This window comes from Chroicocephalus ridibundus, chromosome 24, assembly GCF_963924245.1.
Source record: "Chroicocephalus ridibundus chromosome 24, bChrRid1.1, whole genome shotgun sequence".
Taxonomy (NCBI): Eukaryota; Metazoa; Chordata; class Aves; order Charadriiformes; family Laridae; genus Chroicocephalus; species Chroicocephalus ridibundus.
Genome location: NC_086307.1, coordinates 3492164 through 3508944, shown reverse-complemented (window position 1 = coordinate 3508944; position 16781 = coordinate 3492164). Strand labels below are relative to the sequence as shown.

General features: G+C 66.9%; 2 protein-coding genes across 4 annotated transcripts; both read left to right on the top strand.

The window, feature by feature from the left end:
• The first annotated feature begins 237 nt into the window (after nucleotides 1-237).
• On the top strand, nucleotides 238-4098 carry PRIM1 (DNA primase subunit 1). Its single transcript, XM_063359160.1, has 13 exons — nucleotides 238-485; nucleotides 831-988; nucleotides 1127-1233; nucleotides 1364-1437; nucleotides 1640-1776; nucleotides 1861-1919; nucleotides 2015-2125; nucleotides 2257-2347; nucleotides 2421-2565; nucleotides 2653-2722; nucleotides 2810-2895; nucleotides 2977-3075; nucleotides 3895-4098. Exons 1-13 carry the CDS (start codon nucleotides 383-385, stop codon nucleotides 3912-3914), a joined length of 1260 nt encoding a protein of 419 aa, XP_063215230.1. The 5' UTR covers nucleotides 238-382; the 3' UTR covers nucleotides 3915-4098.
• A 343-nt stretch (nucleotides 4099-4441) lies between these two features.
• On the top strand, nucleotides 4442-14892 carry NACA (nascent polypeptide associated complex subunit alpha). Of its 3 annotated transcripts, XM_063359155.1 has the most exons (11): nucleotides 4442-4552; nucleotides 5085-5156; nucleotides 7950-8003; nucleotides 8854-11010; nucleotides 11125-11247; nucleotides 12718-12803; nucleotides 12921-12998; nucleotides 13504-13650; nucleotides 13948-14076; nucleotides 14420-14542; nucleotides 14762-14892. In XM_063359155.1, the coding sequence occupies exons 2-11, from the start codon at nucleotides 5087-5089 to the stop codon at nucleotides 14774-14776; spliced, it is 2982 nt and encodes a 993-aa protein (XP_063215225.1). In that variant the 5' UTR covers nucleotides 4442-4552; nucleotides 5085-5086; the 3' UTR covers nucleotides 14777-14892. The 3 variants fall into 3 exon arrangements, with proteins under 3 accessions (XP_063215225.1, XP_063215224.1, XP_063215226.1); XM_063359154.1 differs by having other exon boundaries at nucleotides 8854-11247; XM_063359156.1 differs by lacking the exons at nucleotides 7950-8003; nucleotides 8854-11010; nucleotides 11125-11247.
• The last annotated feature ends 1889 nt before the right edge of the window (nucleotides 14893-16781 follow it).

The following is a 16781-nucleotide window of genomic DNA, read 5'->3' as shown; positions in this document are numbered from 1 at the left end:
CCCGCCGGGAACCGGGCCCCGGGGCTACGGACGCTGCTCCGCTCCCGAGGCTCCGCCGGGTCCGGTCGCAGCCGTCGGGGAATCGTTAATCCCGAGCGTGGGAAGGGCTCGGGGCGGGGGGGGGGGTCCCGCAACCCTGCGATGTATCCCGGGACACCCCCCCCTCCTCCCGCCCCGGACCCCGGGACACCCCCGGACACACCCCCCCCCCCCCCCCCCCGGTGCTTTGCGCCCCCCCCTCCCCCTCCCCGGGCGTCCCGGACCACCCCCGTCCCGGCTCCTCCCCGTCCCGCCCCAAACCCCCCCCCGGGGTCGGAACTACAGCTCCCGGCGGCCCCCGGGGGCCCGGACCCGCCGCTTCCCGCCGCCGCCGCTTCCCGCCATGGCGCCGTTCGAGCCGGCGGCGCTGCCCGAGCTGCTCCCGGTCTTTTACCGGCGGCTCTTCCCGCACGGCCCCTACGGCCGCTGGCTCGGCTACGGCGGCGGTGAGCTGGGGGGGGGGGGGGGGGGACGACGGGGAACGGTCGGGTGCCGCGATACCGGGTCCCGGAGCACGTCGGGGGTCCCGGGGGCGGCGGGTGGATGCGCTGAGCGGGGAAAGGGGGGTTCTGGGGGGGGGGGGGGGGCTGTGATGGGGGGGGGGGGCTGAGGAGTGCAGCGAGGGGGGGGGTCGGGGGGAAACAGGGGGGTGGGGGGGGCCGGGGGGAAACAGGGGGGTGGGGGGGGGCCGGGCCCTTGGGGGGGTGGGGGGGTGGGTGTCGGGGCTGACCCCCCCCCCCCCCCACCGACACCAACACCACCCCCCCCCCCCACCCCCCCCCCCCCCGCAGTGGTGAAGAACTACTTCCAGCTGCGGGAATTCTCCTTCACGCTGCGGGATGACATCTACGTGCGGTTCCAGTCCTTCGGCAGCCCCCAGGAGCTGGAGCGGGAGCTGCAGAGGATCAACCCCTACAAGATCGACATCGGCGCCGTCTACTCCCACCGGGTGAGTTCCCGCTCCCACCCGGCCACCCCCGCCGGCGGCACGGACCCTCGGGCTGGGGAGGGGGGCACACGCAGCCCCCCCCGGTTCGCAGGGTCACCGAACCCGTCCCGTCCCGTCCCGTCCCGTCCCGTCCCGCAGCCCAACCAGCACAACACGGTGCACCTGGGGGCCTTCCAGCCGCAGGAGAAGGAGCTGGTCTTTGACATCGACATGACGGATTACGACGACGTCCGGACGTGCTGCAGGTTCCCGGGGATTGGGGGGGAAGGGTGGTGGTGGGGGGGGTACGTTCACGGCAGGAGCCGGAGCAGGGGGCCGGGAAGGGGGTGCGGGGGGCACGGGGGCGCAGCCCGACCCGCCACGCTCTGCCCTCAGCTCGGCCGAGATCTGCTCCAAGTGCTGGACCCTGATGACCATCGCCGTCCGCGTCATCGACTGCGCGCTCGTGGGTGAGGGTCTCGGGGACGCGGCCAGACCACGCTCTGCCCCACAGCAACGCCCGGACCCCCACCACCACCGGGGGAAAGGGGGGGCCGGGGGGGAGCGGGGGATGCGCCGGCGCCCAGCGGGGTCTCGCAGCGGTGCCAGACGCGGGGGGGACGCCGCAGCCCGTCCCGACGCCCTCCCGCAGCCCGGCTGTCGCCCCCGCAGAGGACCTGGGCGTGAGGCATCGCCTGTGGGTGTACTCGGGCCGGAGGGGCGTCCACTGCTGGGTGTGCGACGACGCCGTGCGGAAATGGTCCCCGGCGCTGCGGGCGGCCGCCGTGGAGTACCTGACCCTGGTGAAGGTGGGCGCACGGCGGGGGGCGGAAGGGGGGGGTCAGCCACCCCTTGCCCACCCACCCCCAGCCTGACTGCTGCTTTCCCCCCAGGGCGGAGCGGAGACCGTGAAGAAGGTGAACATCTCCGAGCCCGTCCACCCCTTCATCAGGTCGGTGGGGACGCCCCGCTTCCGCCATCCCGGCCCCCGCCGCTGCCAGCCGTGGGGCGCTGAGCCTCCCCCCGCCTCTCCCCGCTCCTCCGCAGGCGCTCGGTCAGCGTGGTGGAGAAGTATTTCGAGGCGTACGCACTGGTGGGCCAGGACATCCTGGGCACCCCGGAGAGCTGGGACAAGGTGCTGGCCCTCGTCCCGGAGGATATCCTTCCCGCAGCGGCCGTGCCGTGCCGTGCCGTGCCGCTGGGCGCTGTGCCGGGTCCGGAGGGAGGGTCCGCGCGGTGGGGGGAGCGGGGCCGGCAGCGTCCGTCGTCAGCCTTGACCGCCAGCCACAGCACCGCGAGCCGCTGCGGGGCGAGTTCCCCAAGAAACGGGACTCGGTGCAGCGCTGGGAGCTGCTGAAGGGCAGGATGGAGCGGACACGGGTGAGTGGCCGTGGGGCTGCCCCGGGTGCTGCCGCCCCCCCCCCGCTGCCCCCTGACCCTCTCGTCCCCGCAGCGGGCGGGGGGGCCCGGGAGAGGCCCGGCGTGCTACGCGGACTGGGAGATCATGCTGCAGTACTGCTTCCCCCGCCTCGACATCAACGTCAGCAAAGGCGTCGGGCACCTGCTGAAGAGCCCCTTCAGCGTCCACCCCAAAACAGGTGGGTCTGGGGGCCTGTGGGGCCAGCACCCCACAGGGCACCCCCCCACGGCGGGGCGCCCCCGGCCGTGACTCCCCTCTCTTGCAGGTCGCGTTTCGGTGCCGCTGGATCTGCAGAGGCTGGACCAGTTTGACCCGTTCGCCGTCCCCACCATCAGGTACGTGATCGGGGCTGGAGGCACTGGGAGGGGGGGGGTCCCGGCCGTGCCGGCAGCCCCCACACCGCGTCCCGCCGTCTCCCGCAGCTCCCTGTGCCACGAGCTGGATGCGGCCGGCGACGACGGGGAGCAGGAGGAGGGCGGGGAGACGGAGCCGAAGCGGCGTGCACGGGGTGAGCGAGGACGGGGACGGCACGGGGACGGGGGGGGGGGCCCCGCTGCCCCGCTGCCGCTCAGCTCCCCGACCCCTCCAGACTACAAGAAGACGAGCCTGGCGCCCTACGTGCGGGTCTTCGAGCAGTTCGTGGAGGAGATGGAGCGCGCCCGGAGGGGAGAGCTGCTCCGGAGGAGCGGTGAGAGCCGGGCAGGGACGCAGCCGGCCGGGGGACCCCGAAGCGGAGGGATCCCCTGGCTCTGAGAAACTGCTCTTTTTTTCTTTTTTTCTTTTCTTTTTTTTTTCTTTTCTTTTTTTTTTCCTTTTCTTTTTTTTTTCCTTTTCTTTTTTTTTCTTTTCTTTTTTCTTTTCTTTTTTCTTTTCTTTTTTCTTTTCTTTCTTTTTCTTTCTTTCCTTTTTTCTTTCTTTTTTTTCTTTCTTTTCTTTCTTTTTTTTCTTTCTTTTCTTTCTTTTTTTCTTTCTTTTCTTCTTTCTTTTTTTCTTTTCTTTTTTCTTTTCTTTTTTTTCTTTTATTTTTTCTTTTCTTTTTTTTCTTTTGTTTTTTCTTTTCTTTTTTTCTTTCTTTTCTTTTTTCTTTTTTCTTTTCTTTTTTCTTTTTTCTTTTTTCTTTTTTCTTTTTTCTTTTCTTTTTTCTTTTTTCTTTTCTTTTTTCTTTTTTCTTTTCTTTTTTCTTTTCTTTTCTTCTTTTCTTTTTTCTTTTCTTTTTTTCCTTTTCCTTTTTTTCCTTTTCTTTTCCTTTTTTTCCTTTTCTTTTCCTTTTTTCCTTTTCTTTTCCTTTTTTTCCTTTTCTTTTTTCTTTTCTTTTTTCTTTTCCTTTTTTTCTTTTCTTTTTTTCTTTTCCTTTTTTTCTTTTCTTTTTTCTTTTCTTTTTTTCTTTTCCTTTTTTCTTTTCTTTTTTCTTTTCTTTTCTTTTTTCTTTTCCTTTTTTTTCCTTTTTTTCTTTTCTTTTTTTCTTTTCTTTTTTTTCTGTAAAACTTCTCCTTTCTCCTCTTTGCAGACTTGCAAGGAGACTTCTGAGGCCTCGCTGCCAGGGGCCACACTGGCGGCCCCGGACCTCACCGCGGGGCCACCGAGGGACCGACTCTGCCATCGTCGCCTCCGCCGCCGGCTGCAGGGGTCCCGGTGCCTTGGAGCAGGGAGCCCGGCAGCCAGCAGCTGACCCGTCCCCGCGGGCCCTTCCCACATTTTGTACTTTTTCTACGCAAAGACCATTAAAACGTCTCGGGTCAACGCTGTCCCTGCGTCCTGCGCCGTGCCGAGGCGGGAGGGGGCTGTGGCTGCGTCCCGACCTGCCGGGGGGGAGCCGGGGGCGCTGCCCGGTGCCCGGTACGCCCTGCCCGGCCCCCCGCTACCCTTCCCGGTACCCCCCGTACCGTGCCCCTGGGCTCCCTTTGGCACCGGAGGTCTCTGCCCCACCATCGGGGCCAGGCCCCACGTTCGCGGCGTCTCGGCCCCGAGCTCCGTTTCCCCGGGGGTCCCGGCCTCACTCCCGCGGGTACCGGCCCGGCCCGGCCGGGGCCCGGAACGGCGGAGCGCGGCCGCTGGGGCGGGCGGGGCGCTGCCCCCCTGCCCCGGAAGTGCTCGTCCTGCCGGAAGTCGCGTCTTCAGCCGCTCGGTCTCTTTCCGCCGCCATCTTGGGCCCTGCTCCCCGCACAGTGAGTCCCGCCGCCGCCATCCGCCGCCATCCGCCGCCACGGGGGCTGCCCGCCGCTCGGGGACCGCGGCCGGGCCGGGAGGGAGGGTGGGAGGGCGGCGGGGGCCCGGTCCAGGCCGCCGCTGGGGCCGCGGTCCGGTCGGGCAGGCCGGCGGGGACGGCTCGGCGCACCGGGCAGGGGCCACCCGCACCGGGGTGGGGTGGGGGGACAGAGGCGGCCGAGGCCCCGCTCCGGGCCGACGGGGGAGGTCAGCTCCGCCGCCCGGTGGGGGAAGCCCCGTTGGCAGCCCCGGGCGGGACCGGGACCGGCCCGTGCCGTGCGGCGCTCGGGGCCCGCTGGGTGCGGGGTGTCCGGTACCGACGGCGCGGCTGAGCCGTTTCCGCAGAGCTGTCGGTACCGGGAGGCGTTCGGTGTCTGGGCAGCGGACTCGGGGGTGGCTTTGGGAAGGGCGAGTTACCGGCTCCCGGTGGCCGCCCTCGGTCCGTCCCGAGCCCCGGCGAGCCCGGGCCTGTTGCGTTCTCCCTTTCCCCAGAAATGCCCGGCGAAGCTACAGAAACCGTCCCAGCCACCGAGCAGGAGCTGCCGCAGCCGCAGGCTGAGACAGGTGAGGCCGGGGGAGGCGGGGGGGTGACCGGCCTCGGGGCGCTCGGTCGCTTTGAAGCGGAAAAGGAGGGGAAAAAGGGGAGCCGCTGCCCCGCGGGGGCCGGGGGGAGGGCGGGGGGCAGCGCTCGGTGGGCGAGGACCCGGCGGGGGCTGTGTGACACCCCCCTGATCTCGTCTGCTCTGCCCCGGCAGCGTTCGGGTCCTCGGCTCCCTTCTGCTCGGTCTCCGTGTCGCCGCGTTGGTCGCTGGGGTCAGAAGAAGAAGAAATCTGTGTCGGTTTTGTAGTTCCCTCCCCAAAACCGGAGGGGTTCCCTCGGCAGGAAGCGTGACTAAAGTCTCGTGGCTTTTGGTCCTTCGTGCCCCAAAATATCGGGGAGAGCGTTCCGTCAGCCACGCTCTGTGCCTCGTTTGTACCTTCCCGATACGGATTTGAGTGTCGGGGCGGGGGGACTGGGAGGAAAACGGCTGTGGGTATGGCCGTGTGGCGACTGGGACGGTCGGGGACGCGTCCAAACGGTCACGATCCTTTTACGCTCTGGAATTGCTCCGGTTTGGGAAGGTGACGTGGGGCTCCGTGTCGGTAAGTAGCAGCGGGGCCGGGGAACGTCGCTGCGCCGGCCTCAACGCCATCCAGGGGATCCAGCACCGGGACTCGGCGCAGCTCAAAAACGCCCAGGCAGGCGCCTGCGGGCTCCGCTGCCCGCCGTGGGGCGGGGGCCGGTCTCCAGCCTGCGCTGGGACCCACGGCGCCGCCTGACTCCCTCGAAGAGTCCCGGGTGCTGCGGTCGGGTTGGCGAAGGCTCTGCCCGGGTTCACCGCGCCTCTGCCCCGGGCGCAGGGACGCGCTGCGGGATACGTGACCGGGCGTTGTCACCCGCCCTGGGGGAGCCACACGGTGCACGACGGCGAATGGGGGTCTGTCCGAAGGGTGGGTTGGATTTGGGGGACCGCGAGGGAAGTCGGGGTTTGCCGGCAGTCGGGAGGTGCTGGCAGAAAGCTTCCCCGGGGGAGGACGCGGCCCCCCGCCCCTGGTGCCGGCTGTCGGGGTGACAGCTGTGCTGGGGGGGCCCGGGGAGCTGCGGTGCTTCTGGCCTCTCCCCGGGCGTAGCTGGGATTCCTGCGGTGGGGCCAGTTCCCAGCGTGTCCCCCCCTCCCTCTTCTTCGCTCTCGGTCTCAGGTGACAACTTGCGCCTCTTCTCCTGCCGAAGCTCTGCTGCTCTTGAGTTTCTAACGATGGTGGAGCACGCGTCGGTTGGGAGAAGCTGCCCGTGGGCAGCAAATGCTGTTACAGTAGCTGCTCCCGTGGCCCCGGGGAGCACGGGGGGCTCTGGGGGGGGGCAACACGGGCAGCAGCAGAGGAGCCGTCGGGTGGGTCTGCAGGCGGAGGGTGAAGGCGAAGGGTGTGTGCGAGCGCGAGGGCTGTCGTGTTTATTCCCTCTCTGCTGAGGCAGCGCGAGAGGAGCTGGGGGGGCTGGTGCGGGGTTATCCGTCGCCCCGTGGGTGGGAATCCCGGGGCTCCTTTGACGTTCCTCTTATTCTTCAGAGGCTGGCTGGCCTGTGGGAAGCTCCTGAGGTTGGGCAGAGCGGTCTGCAATCCGACAGTCCAGGGCTTCGGCTTTCAGGCGCATGCAGCGTGGGGTGCTCCGCATCCCTTAAAAACGGGTTGTGCTCTTTGAGGGTCCCGCGTCTCACCTTCCTGTGCGGAGCTGGGCACCGGAGAGGTGGGGCTGCCAGCGGAGAAGTGGCGAGTTGGAAATACCGTGCTTATCGCAGGAACGTCCTCAAACAGTGCCGGCGAGGCGTCAGCGGACGTGGAGAAGGAGCAGGGAGAGCTGGCAGGGGTTTCCGAGCTTTCCAGAGAAGGCTGTTGTCTGTCCGGCCCCTTCTGTGACAGGCTCCGGACCAGCTCGGCTCTTGGCAGGGGATGTTGTTCCTTAAAGCACCAGTAGGTTCCCTGGCGCAGGAAGCTCCTGGTGCCCGTTGGCACAAGGCGCCGATGTTCGGCACTCGTTGAGCAGCTGCCCAGCTCCGGGCCGGTGCCTGTCTCCTCCCGCTGCTCCGCGTTTCGGGATAGGGTGGGGAAATGGGGCATCGGAAGCACCTTCTGGCCCACTGTTCTTGCGGCAGAGAGAGGGACGTCACCCACGGAGGAGGCTGCTGGGAGTTCCACGCGCGTGTTGCCGCTCCAGACGGCAGCGAGGCGAGGACTTGAGCCTCTGAGCCAGCCCTGATGGCGGTGTGGGAGAGGTTGGGCAGGGGCAGCGGGCGCAGGGGTTGGGTCGGTGGGTGACCCAAGCAGAGGTGACAGCCAGCGCCCCGCGCGCAGGCGGGAGGAGATCTCTTGCTCCCTTGACGCGACGCAGTCTCCGCGAGCTGGGCTGTGATTTGGGCTCCGCAGCTGTGGCTTCTCGGCAGCCACCCGTCTGCGCTCCCCTCGCCATCCCTGCCGGCAGACGTGCCGGGACGTGCCAATCTGTTGGGGATTGACGCTGTGCGTGGGGCTGGAGCTGCCGAGGGGCGGGCGTGTGGCTCAGCCGGTTCTGCTCCCAACAGGCAGCGGTGCCGGTCGCGCTGGTCAGACCGGTGTTGCCCTCCCCGGGTCTCTCACCGCCACCTCTTCCCTGAGCGCTTCCCTTTGGTTGTTGGCGTTCCGCATGGCGTTTTGAACGGCCGGGCCCTCCCGGTGCTGGCTGGAGGCGGGTGTGTGCCAGGGGAGCTGGCTGGCGAGCGCTCTCAGTCAGTCGGTCGGTGGGATTTGTCTTAATAATTAAAACTGTTGTTCTCACCCGTTCAGCTCCAGCTGCCCTTCCTCCGGCAGCCCCCGTCACTGCTCCTGCGGCGCCTCCAGGTACTCCCGGACCCTCCTCGTTAACACCTCGTGTGCCGCATTAACCAGAGTTTGCTCTTCTGGGTGGTTGCAGTTCCATTAACCCTAACAGCTTGCTCAGGGGAGCGCAGGTCACTGCACGACAAGGACTCGGGGCTCTGTCCCCTCGGTGTGGGTGAGCCGCACCCCCCCTGTGCCTCGGCGTCCTCGTCCCCCAAGGGCGCCTGTCTGCGTCCAGGGGCTGCCCTCTGCACGACTCCCAAAGCGCTCCTGGAACAGTCACGCATGCCGCTGTGTTAAATTTCCCTTTTCCTTCCCATCCTCGGGTGGGTCCTCGTCACCCCCCCTGCTCTCGCCAGCCCAGGATGCGCTTTCCCAGGCTTGGGAGCGGCGCTGGGGGTTCCTCCGGGGCTCCGCAAAGGTTGCGGCAACCCCTTTGGTAGGGAAGAGCCGAGCGCAGAGCTGGCGGCAAAGCCTGGTCCCTGCGCCAGCACCAACCCCCCGTCAGGTTCCCGCCGTGCCGGGCCCGCTGGGGCTCCCCGGCCTTTCAGGTGCCGCCTCCTGCCGTGGCAGGGATTCGGCCACAGCTGCCCGTAACAAGGAGACCCCGGGGTGGCACTGCCGATCCTGGCATTGGGGTTTTTCCTTCTGCCACTTGCGCCCATCGGCTAGCTCGCATGCCAGCACAACGGTTCTCTGTAAAATCAGTGCCGGTTTCTGGAGGCAGACGAAGGTCCCGGTCTGCGCTGGGCCTGGCAGGTCCGGCGGACGCTCGTCTGCGGCTCTAGAAGCCGGCACGAAGGCTGGGGGGAGGCCAGGGCTCCCCTCCCTCTCCCCTCTCTCATCGGTTCACTCTGTTTCTCTCCTTTAGCTGTTCTTCATGCTGCTCACTCCCCACCTCTGACTCCGTCTCCGGTCCCCGCGGGCCAGGCTCTCCCAGTGGAGCCGCCCAGCCCTGCCGGCCCCCCAGCCCCCGTTTCCCCCCCTGTAGTCCCAGCTGCGGCGATCCCAGTGTTCTCAGTTCCCCCCCAGCTCCCTGCCCCAGCTCTGCAGGTCCCGGTTACCACTGGGAACCACCCAGTTCCGCAGTCCCCGATGGGTTTTGCAACCCCAGGATCTCCAGGGCCCGCCCCAGTTAGCCCAGTGTCGCCGGGACTCCCGGCCCCAGTGTCTCCTGTTGCGGCCGCTGCTCCTGCCGCAGTGACGGTGGCCCCCATTGCCTCCCCTGTCAGCCCTGGTTCTCCCCCAGCGACTCTCACCTCTCCAGTGAAAGCTGCCCCCTCTGCCACCCCTCAGAGCCCCGCGGGGCTGCCCCAGGCCCCTCTCCCTGCCCCTGGGGCAGCTTTGGCCCCCCCTGCTCCATCCCAGGGCCCTGGGGCAGCCCCGGCCACTCTCCCACCGCCCCCTTCCCTTCCCCTTGGGGCATCTCCCCTGCCGGCAGCTCTCCTGCCTACTCCCACCGCACCTCCCGAGGCCACAGCTTGTCCCCAGAGCCCAGGCTCTCCCCCTCTTCCCGCAGCAGCCCCTCTCTGTCCTGCCACGGCACCATCGGCGCCTGCCCCGGCGGTACCAGTGTCACCTGGCAGCCCGGCCTCTGCCCCGCTGGCTTCTCCTTTGGCCTCTCCCGTGTCCCCTCTTCCTCCGGCCCCGGGCAGTGCCATCTCTCCACCTGTCTTCTTGGCTGCCCCCATGGCCCTGGCCCCCTTGTCACCCCCTGCCCCCCTGGTGCCAGCTGGGATGTCTCCTGGGAGTCCTGCTGCTGCCCCACAGGGCCCAGCCCCTGGCGCTCCAGCCTCTCCGCCGGTTCCAGTTGCTCCTTCTGTTGCTAAGACCTGTCCCGTGGGCCCTGCCCCGGCAGCCCCAGCTGCTGCCGCTGCGGCTCCAGCTGGGGGAGACCCCATCCCTCCCTCTGTGGCCAGGACCCCTCCTGGAAGCCCCGACCCTCGGGCAGTGCCTGCCGCTGCGGCAGCTCCCATTGCTCCCGCCCTGTCCAAACCCTCTCCAGGAGCTGCCACATCTCTCCCAGGGCCACTGACAGCGGCAGCTCCCAGCGCCGCGCCAGCAGCGGCCACGGCTGCTTTGGCCAAAGCAGCTCCAGCGAGCCCAGTCTCCCTGCCGGCAGCTCCTGTGCCTGCTGCCCCCTCGGCCCCTGCCACCTCCCTGCCTGTCAAACCAGCGGCGGCAGCTCCAGCTGCCCCTCCTGCAGGCAAAGCGGTTCCCGTGAGCCCGGTCGCTGCCCCCTCTGCTCCTGCTGCACCGGCTCCTGCAGCTCCACCGGCTCCGGCAGCCCCTTCCGCAGCCAAAGTGGCTCCCAAGAGCCCTGTTGCTGCTCCCTCGGCCTCAGCCACACCAGCTGCTGCGGCCAAAAAGCCTCCGAAGAGCAGCCCCGTCGCTGCCCCCCCTGCTCCCTCTGCCGCTCCGGTGCCAGCAGCTCCTGCAGCTCCAGCCGCCTCCCCTGGGGCCAAAAAGCCTCCGAAGAGCAGCCCCGTCGCTGCCCCCCCTGCTCCCTCTGCTGCTCCAGTGCCAGCAGCTCCGCCAGCTCCAGCTGCCCCCGCTGCAGCCAAAAAGCCTCCGAAGAGCAGCCCCGTCGCTGCCCCCCCTGCTCCCTCTGCCCCTGCTGCTCCGGTGCCAGTAGCTCCACCAGCTCCAGCCGCCCCCCCTGCAGCCAAAAAGCCTCCGAAGAGCAGCCCTGCGACCGCTCCCTCTGCCCCAGCGCCGCCAGCTCCATCCACCCCTGCTGTGGCCAAAGCACCTCCCAAGAGCCCTGGTGCAGCCACACCAGCTCCTGCAGCTCCAGCCGCCCCCCCGGCAGCCCCTGCACCGGCACCCGGCAAGCCGGCTCCTGCTCCAGGCACGGCTGCCCCAGCCCCAGGGGTTCCTGGTGCCCCCCCGAAGCCATCGGCCGATCGTGCCGCCCCTGCTCCCCAGAAACCAGAAGCTGGCCTTCCTGGCTCTGCCCCGGCGGGTAACCCCCCGCCTGCCTCTTCTGCGCCGAGCGCTCCCCCCGCGAAGAAGCAGACCCCTCCCGGTAAGGTCACCAAGCCGGCCCCCCGCCCGCCCCCATCCAAACCCCCCTCGAAGGCCCCGGCCCCCGTCAGCGCTGCCGTGGACGATGACGACCTGCCGCCTCTGATCCCCCCAGAGCTGCCCGCTGCCGAGCCGCCGGTGCAGCCCATCCTGGTGGACCTCTCTCCCCGAGCAGCCGTGGCCCCCGCTGGGGCCCCTGCTCCTCCGGCTAAGCCGCCTGTCCTGAAGAACGACAAGGGTATTTGCCGCCTCGGTTTGCCGTGTGCATGGAGTGTCACTGGCTGCCCACTGGATACTAACCTGTAGACGGGGCCCAGGTGCCCCTTCGTCGCTCGGTGTGTCGCTCTGGGCACAGCGTCTGCGGAAGTGCCGCGGCGGAGGCAGGCCCGAGCCGTGCCAGGCTGAGCCGAACCCACCCGAGCAGCCGGTGAGCCGGGGAACGGGGAGGGGAGACGCCCCGCGGCCACGGGATGGGGCAGGTCAGGGCTCGGCATGATCCAGCGCCAGCGGCTCGGTGTCACTAACGTGTGTTCTCGGGCACGGAGCACGGTGTGGCTTGTGGCGTGGGCGCTGCGGCTGTTTGCCTGAGCTGGCTTTACACAGAGGCTCCGGGAAGAGCTGCCTGTACCCCGCGGTGTGTGTCTGGCGTCCACCACGTCCGTCCGCCAGCGGAGGGGAGCTGCGGGCGGTGCTGGTGCCAAAACCGGCCTGTCCCCACGCTCCGGGGAAATTCCTTTGCCTGCCCGAACTGTTGGGATTCCCCCGGGCACGCACCCACAGCCTGCAGAGAGCTTTGCCGAGGGCTCCTGCCTGCTCAGCGTGGCCGCGGGCAAGGGGCCCTTTCCAGAGAAGGAAACGGGACTGAATTCAGGTAACGGCTGCACGAGAGGGCGTCGTGGTCACCCTCCGGCCTCCTCCAAGGCCGGAGACGCCCGGCTTTGCCTCGTTCACTCCCGCGTGGTCGGACGCGGCTGTGCCGTGGTTCGCAAGCTAATTGCGGCACTGCAGCGGTGGCGCAGGAGCCGGCCTCCGGCTGAGCCTCCCCGGCTCCGGCAGCTTTCAGGACGCGGCACAGGGGCCACCCTGAGCATCCGAAGATGCTCTTTCCTGATGGGGGTTTTCAAGGTATTTGCAAATCGTCCCCCGTGGTGGGGTGACAGAAAGGCGCAGCAGCCCCTCGGTCGGTTGGGTCTCGTTTCTGTGCCGCGTGTCTGAGCTCCTGCAGCTCCGGCTCCGCTGCCGCCTGCGCAGGTTCGAGGGGAACCAGGGGAGTCCCTGGCAGCGCCGGGCTGCTGCTGACTCACCGCACAGCGAGTGCCGCCATGCGCTCGCCCTCCGGCCGGGCTGGGGCAGTGGCCAGTGCCGTGCCTCAAACCGGGGGAGCAGGTCGGGCTGGCGCTGCCTCCCGGGGACTCGGCGTTGGGAGCGAGCCGCCGGGCACCCGCGGTGCTCTGGCATCCGGCGTCCACCGAGGTGAGAGTGTTCGGAAGAGGCGATGCTCTTGTGCCACCGGTTGCCGATGGCGTTGGGGGGTCGCAGGGAGAGCCCCTTCCACCAGATACCGCTTAACCCCGCTGATGGGAAACGGTGTCAGCACTCGGAACCCCCAGCGGCGAAGGCTGCACCGAAGCGGTGTGGTTCTTCGATCTTGCTGTGTCCCCCGGACGGGTCTGAGCTGGAAAGAGTGACGTGCGTTTCGTTTCTGCAGGGTCCGGAACAGAGTCTGACAGCGATGAATCCGTACCAGAGCTCGAAGAGCAAGACTCCACACAGGCCACGACGCAGCAGGCACAGGTAGGGCAGGTGACACGTGCCAGCACGTCCCTGCGCCCAGCGGTGGCCGAGCAGGGTCCCTGCCGGTGCTGCCGCCTCGGGATTATCATGGGTCCCTCTTGTTTTCTCTCCGTGCAGCTTGCAGCAGCAGCTGAAATAGATGAAGAACCCGTTAGCAAAGCAAAACAGAGCCGGAGCGAAAAGAAAGCGCGGAAGGTGAGGAGGGATGGCGGACGGACCAAACCCGAGTGCGGCAAACAGCCTGCCCGCGGGGAGCCGAGCTTTGCCTCGGGGTCTGGGATTCCCCAGCGCCGGGGTCGTCGCCCCATGAGCCCTGTTCGGGGCTGCAGCTCCTCGTCTTCCGCCCCTGCACGGCACCAGCCGGGAGTTTGGGAGCTGAGGGAGGTTTGTGCGACTCCCCGCCCTCGTCAGCCCCCAGGCAGGGGGATGCCCCGTTGACGGGCAAAACCCTCGTGTCTGGAGGGCTCGAGGTGGTGCTGCGGATCTCGCCGGTCCTGGGACTAGAGAGTTCCCTCCCAGGCGCCCAGCGCAGTGTCAGGCTGAAAGCCCGGGGCTGTTTCCCTGCAGCAGTAAAACGCGCGTTTTCGTGTGTTGGAGCGCACTGATCATCGCACCCGCGTCCGGAGAGCAGCTGAGCGGACGCGTCCTCTCACGGGCTGGGCTGGACTCCCCTCGCTTACCTTTCTCTCGTGTTTTTCAGGCAATGTCTAAACTGGGCCTTCGCCAGGTGACGGGAGTAACCAGAGTCACCATCCGGAAATCTAAGAACATCCTCTTTGTCATCACAAAGCCAGACGTGTACAAGAGCCCGGCGTCAGACACCTACATAGTCTTTGGGGAAGCCAAGGTGAGCTGACTGTGCGGTGTCTGGCAGCCGCGTTAATCCGCGCTCGCGGCAGCCGGGCCGCTTAGCTGGGCTTCCTCCTCGCCACCTGTGCCCCGTGGCTGCCGCCGCCGGGTCCCAGCTGCTGCGTGGCCCCCGAGGGGCGCGGGCAGCCCGGGGTCCGTGCCGAGCGCTGGCTCCCCGGCTGGGTTGCGCGGCAGAGCCGTTGGACGCGCTGGCGCCGCTGCGGCTCTGAGCCCGCGCGCTGACGTCCCGCTCTGCGCCGGGCTGGCCTCGCTTACAGCTTTTTCCCTCCTCCAGATCGAAGACCTGTCCCAGCAGGCCCAGCTGGCAGCTGCCGAAAAGTTCAAAGTGCAAGGAGAAGCCGTTTCAAACATCCAAGAAAACACACAGACCCCCACCGTGCAGGAGGAGAGCGAGGAAGAAGAGGTAACGCTGTCTCTGCGGGGCCGGGCTGCGGGCCTGCTGCCTTAACGCGCGTCCTGCGAAGCGTCCCGAGTTTGTGTGAAGAGCCGTGGTTTTCTTTTTCCCTCATCCATGTCTTCGTTGTGACGGCAAAAGGAGAGCGCAGGGTCCTCGCCCAGGAGGGGCTGGTCCCGGGCTCTGCCCGGGGACCGTCCCCAGGGCTGGGCAGCGCCTGTTTCGCCTCCCGGCTTCCGTCGGTGTGGCCCGAGTGGGGCCGCCCCAGTCCGGACGGTGCCGTTTTCCTCTGCCAGACACGGAGCAAACCGTGCGTCGGGCTGACCTGAATCCCGGCCTCTGTCTCCTTTAGGTTGACGAAACCGGTGTCGAGGTGAAAGACATCGAGCTGGTGATGTCGCAGGCGAACGTGTCCCGAGCGAAGGCGGTCCGTGCCCTGAAGAACAACAGTAACGATATTGTAAATGCGATAATGGTGAGTGTCTGCCCGGTGCCCGGCGAGGAGGGAGAGCGGTTTGCGCTGGGGGAACGGGTGGCGCGGTATCTCCCCGCTGCTGCAAGCCAGGCCTGAGCTCGGGGCTGCGAGCGGAGGGACGTGCCTCCCGCCTGCGGCCGCGGTGCCGGATCTGCCGCGGGTCGGGGGCCGGGCTGCGGGGCCCGGCTGGCTCCTAACGCGTCTTTCTTCTCCCTGCAGGAGTTGACGATGTAGCTGCCAGAGAGAGGAGCCTTTTTTGGTGTTTCAGAGAAGAGTAAAATACGACTAAATTTAAAATTTGTACTATTTCTATCAATTAATAAAAGTTGTGGCTTATTGTTGGTGAAACACTTTCTGCTCCCTGTTGGCTCTGCTGCCCTCCCCCTCCCCTCCCTGGTCGCCGAGGCCCCAGGGTGGAGCCTTCCTCCCGGGAAGATCTCGGCGATCCCGTCCGGCCCCAGCGGAAGAACACCTGCCCCTTCCCACATTTCCTTCCTGTCCCCAAGGTCGCGTGGCCACGAGCCCTGGAGCCAGCACTGTCCCTGGGACGCTGAGGCGAGGGGTCCCCTGTGGGGCGTCACCTCCCTCAGCCCCCCCGGGGGGGTCCCTGCTGTCACCGCGGGCTCCTCCTCGCGTCCCCGCAGCCGTGGGACAGGGACGGATGGGGACATTGCGCCGCTTCCAGCCGGATCGAAGGGAGGCTCGGTGGGGTCCTGTCCCGCCGTGTCGCCCCCCGTGCGGCAGAAGGGGCTGCGCGTGGCCCGTGCCGCCCCGGGGAGCTGCGGCTGGCGCAGGGCGGGGGGACCGAGCTGACGTCCCCCCGCCCGCAGCCCTGAGTCTCACGAAATGCAGAGGCTGGAGGTGGGAAAAGGGGCACCCGGCTGCCGTTGGGCAGCTCGTTTTCTCCCCTGTGCCGTCAAAGCCGGGGTTTGTAACGGCTCCTTAAAGCTGATGAGCGACGCGGCAGCCGGTGAGAGGCTCCGGGTGCCGGCTGGGATCCGGCGTTACCCTGTGCCGTGGCGCTGGCAGAGCCCGAGGCGGGGGATCGGGCCGGCGAGGTGTTGCGCAGCGACGTCTGACAGTTTTAATTAAGCGACCAGAGAGCTGCTGGCCCAGGAGCAGCCATGGGATTTCAGAGCTTCCAGCCCCGGGAGGTGGGATCCGGAGGCTGCGGGCGGGAGTGGGGCCCGGAGAGGCCCCGTCTGCTCGGCACGGAGCTGAGCTTCCATCACGGCTGCGTCCCGGCTGCCGGCACGAGCAGGAGGGAACCCCCGATTTGGCCGCGGGTTTTACACCCCGGCGCGGAGCTGGGGGCCGGGTGCTCGTGCTCCCCAAATGCTGCTCCCCGTGAGCAGCCGCCGGCTCCGTCGCTGCGGCACCGCTGGCGTGAGTCACTGCGTCTCCCGGGCAAAACGCCTCTTTTTTTTTTTTCGGTGAGACGCGATCACGGATTGAGGAACCCGCAACAATTAATCGTCGTTCAGACAATTATTCTCTCACCCCACGGCCCCTCCCCACCCAGGAAGGGGAATCGGGGAAAAACAAGGAAACCCGAGGGTTGAAATGGAAGCAGATTTACTAGAGTAAGACTAAATAATTAACATCAATAATACTAAAGTACCAATATCGACCCCGATACCAATACCAGGATCGTCCCCAGCCCATTCCATCAGCAGGAAGCCGTGTGCTCCCGGCAAATGTGGGACCCGGTGAGCGCTGCGGCTTCGGGAGGAAGGGAAGGGCTGAGGGCTGCGACACCGGGGCGAGGAGTTCTCGGGGTGGCAGAGAGAGGAGAGAACTCCTCAGCAAACTTTCTAATTTCTCTGGAATGCGCCGTTCCTGGTATGCAATAACCCTGTTGGCAGCTTGGGGCAGGCGCCCGGGTCTCGCTCCTCCTCGTCCCCTCACCTGGGGAGCTTGAAAACACTGAGACCTTGAAACCCGCACCCCAGAGCTGGCTTTGGGGTGAATATTTCCACCAATTCAGACACCAGAGGCTTCTAAAAGTGCAGTTTTCCCAAGCGTTAGGAGAGAAATCAATCCTGCGTCGCTCAAACCTGGACAGACGCGTGCTGGGGGAAGGCCCAGCACCTCCGTCCTCTCCTGCAACGCTGCCGGGGCTGGTGTGGCGGCCGGGACCAGGCCTGAGGGGGCAACGGGACCAGGCCCGTGGAGGGGCCGGGACCAGGCCTGAGGGGGCAACGGGACCAGGCCCGTGGAGGGGCCGGGACCAGGCCTG

Excerpts from the sequence above, each read along its gene's own strand:
- PRIM1 (XM_063359160.1), top strand. The coding sequence starts at position 383 with ATGGCGCCGTTCGAGCCGGCGGCGCTGCCCGAGCTGCTCCCGGTCTTT. Across the intron at positions 1,438-1,639 it reads CATCGACTGCGCGCTCGTGG|AGGACCTGGGCGTGAGGCAT; the intron begins GTGAGGGTCTCG and ends TCGCCCCCGCAG. Across the intron at positions 1,920-2,014 it reads CCCGTCCACCCCTTCATCAG|GCGCTCGGTCAGCGTGGTGG; the intron begins GTCGGTGGGGAC and ends GCTCCTCCGCAG.
- NACA (XM_063359154.1), top strand. The coding sequence starts at position 5,087 with ATGCCCGGCGAAGCTACAGAAACCGTCCCAGCCACCGAGCAGGAGCTG. Across the intron at positions 11,248-12,717 it reads TGTCCTGAAGAACGACAAGG|GGTCCGGAACAGAGTCTGAC; the intron begins GTATTTGCCGCC and ends TCGTTTCTGCAG. Across the intron at positions 13,651-13,947 it reads TAGTCTTTGGGGAAGCCAAG|ATCGAAGACCTGTCCCAGCA; the intron begins GTGAGCTGACTG and ends TCCCTCCTCCAG.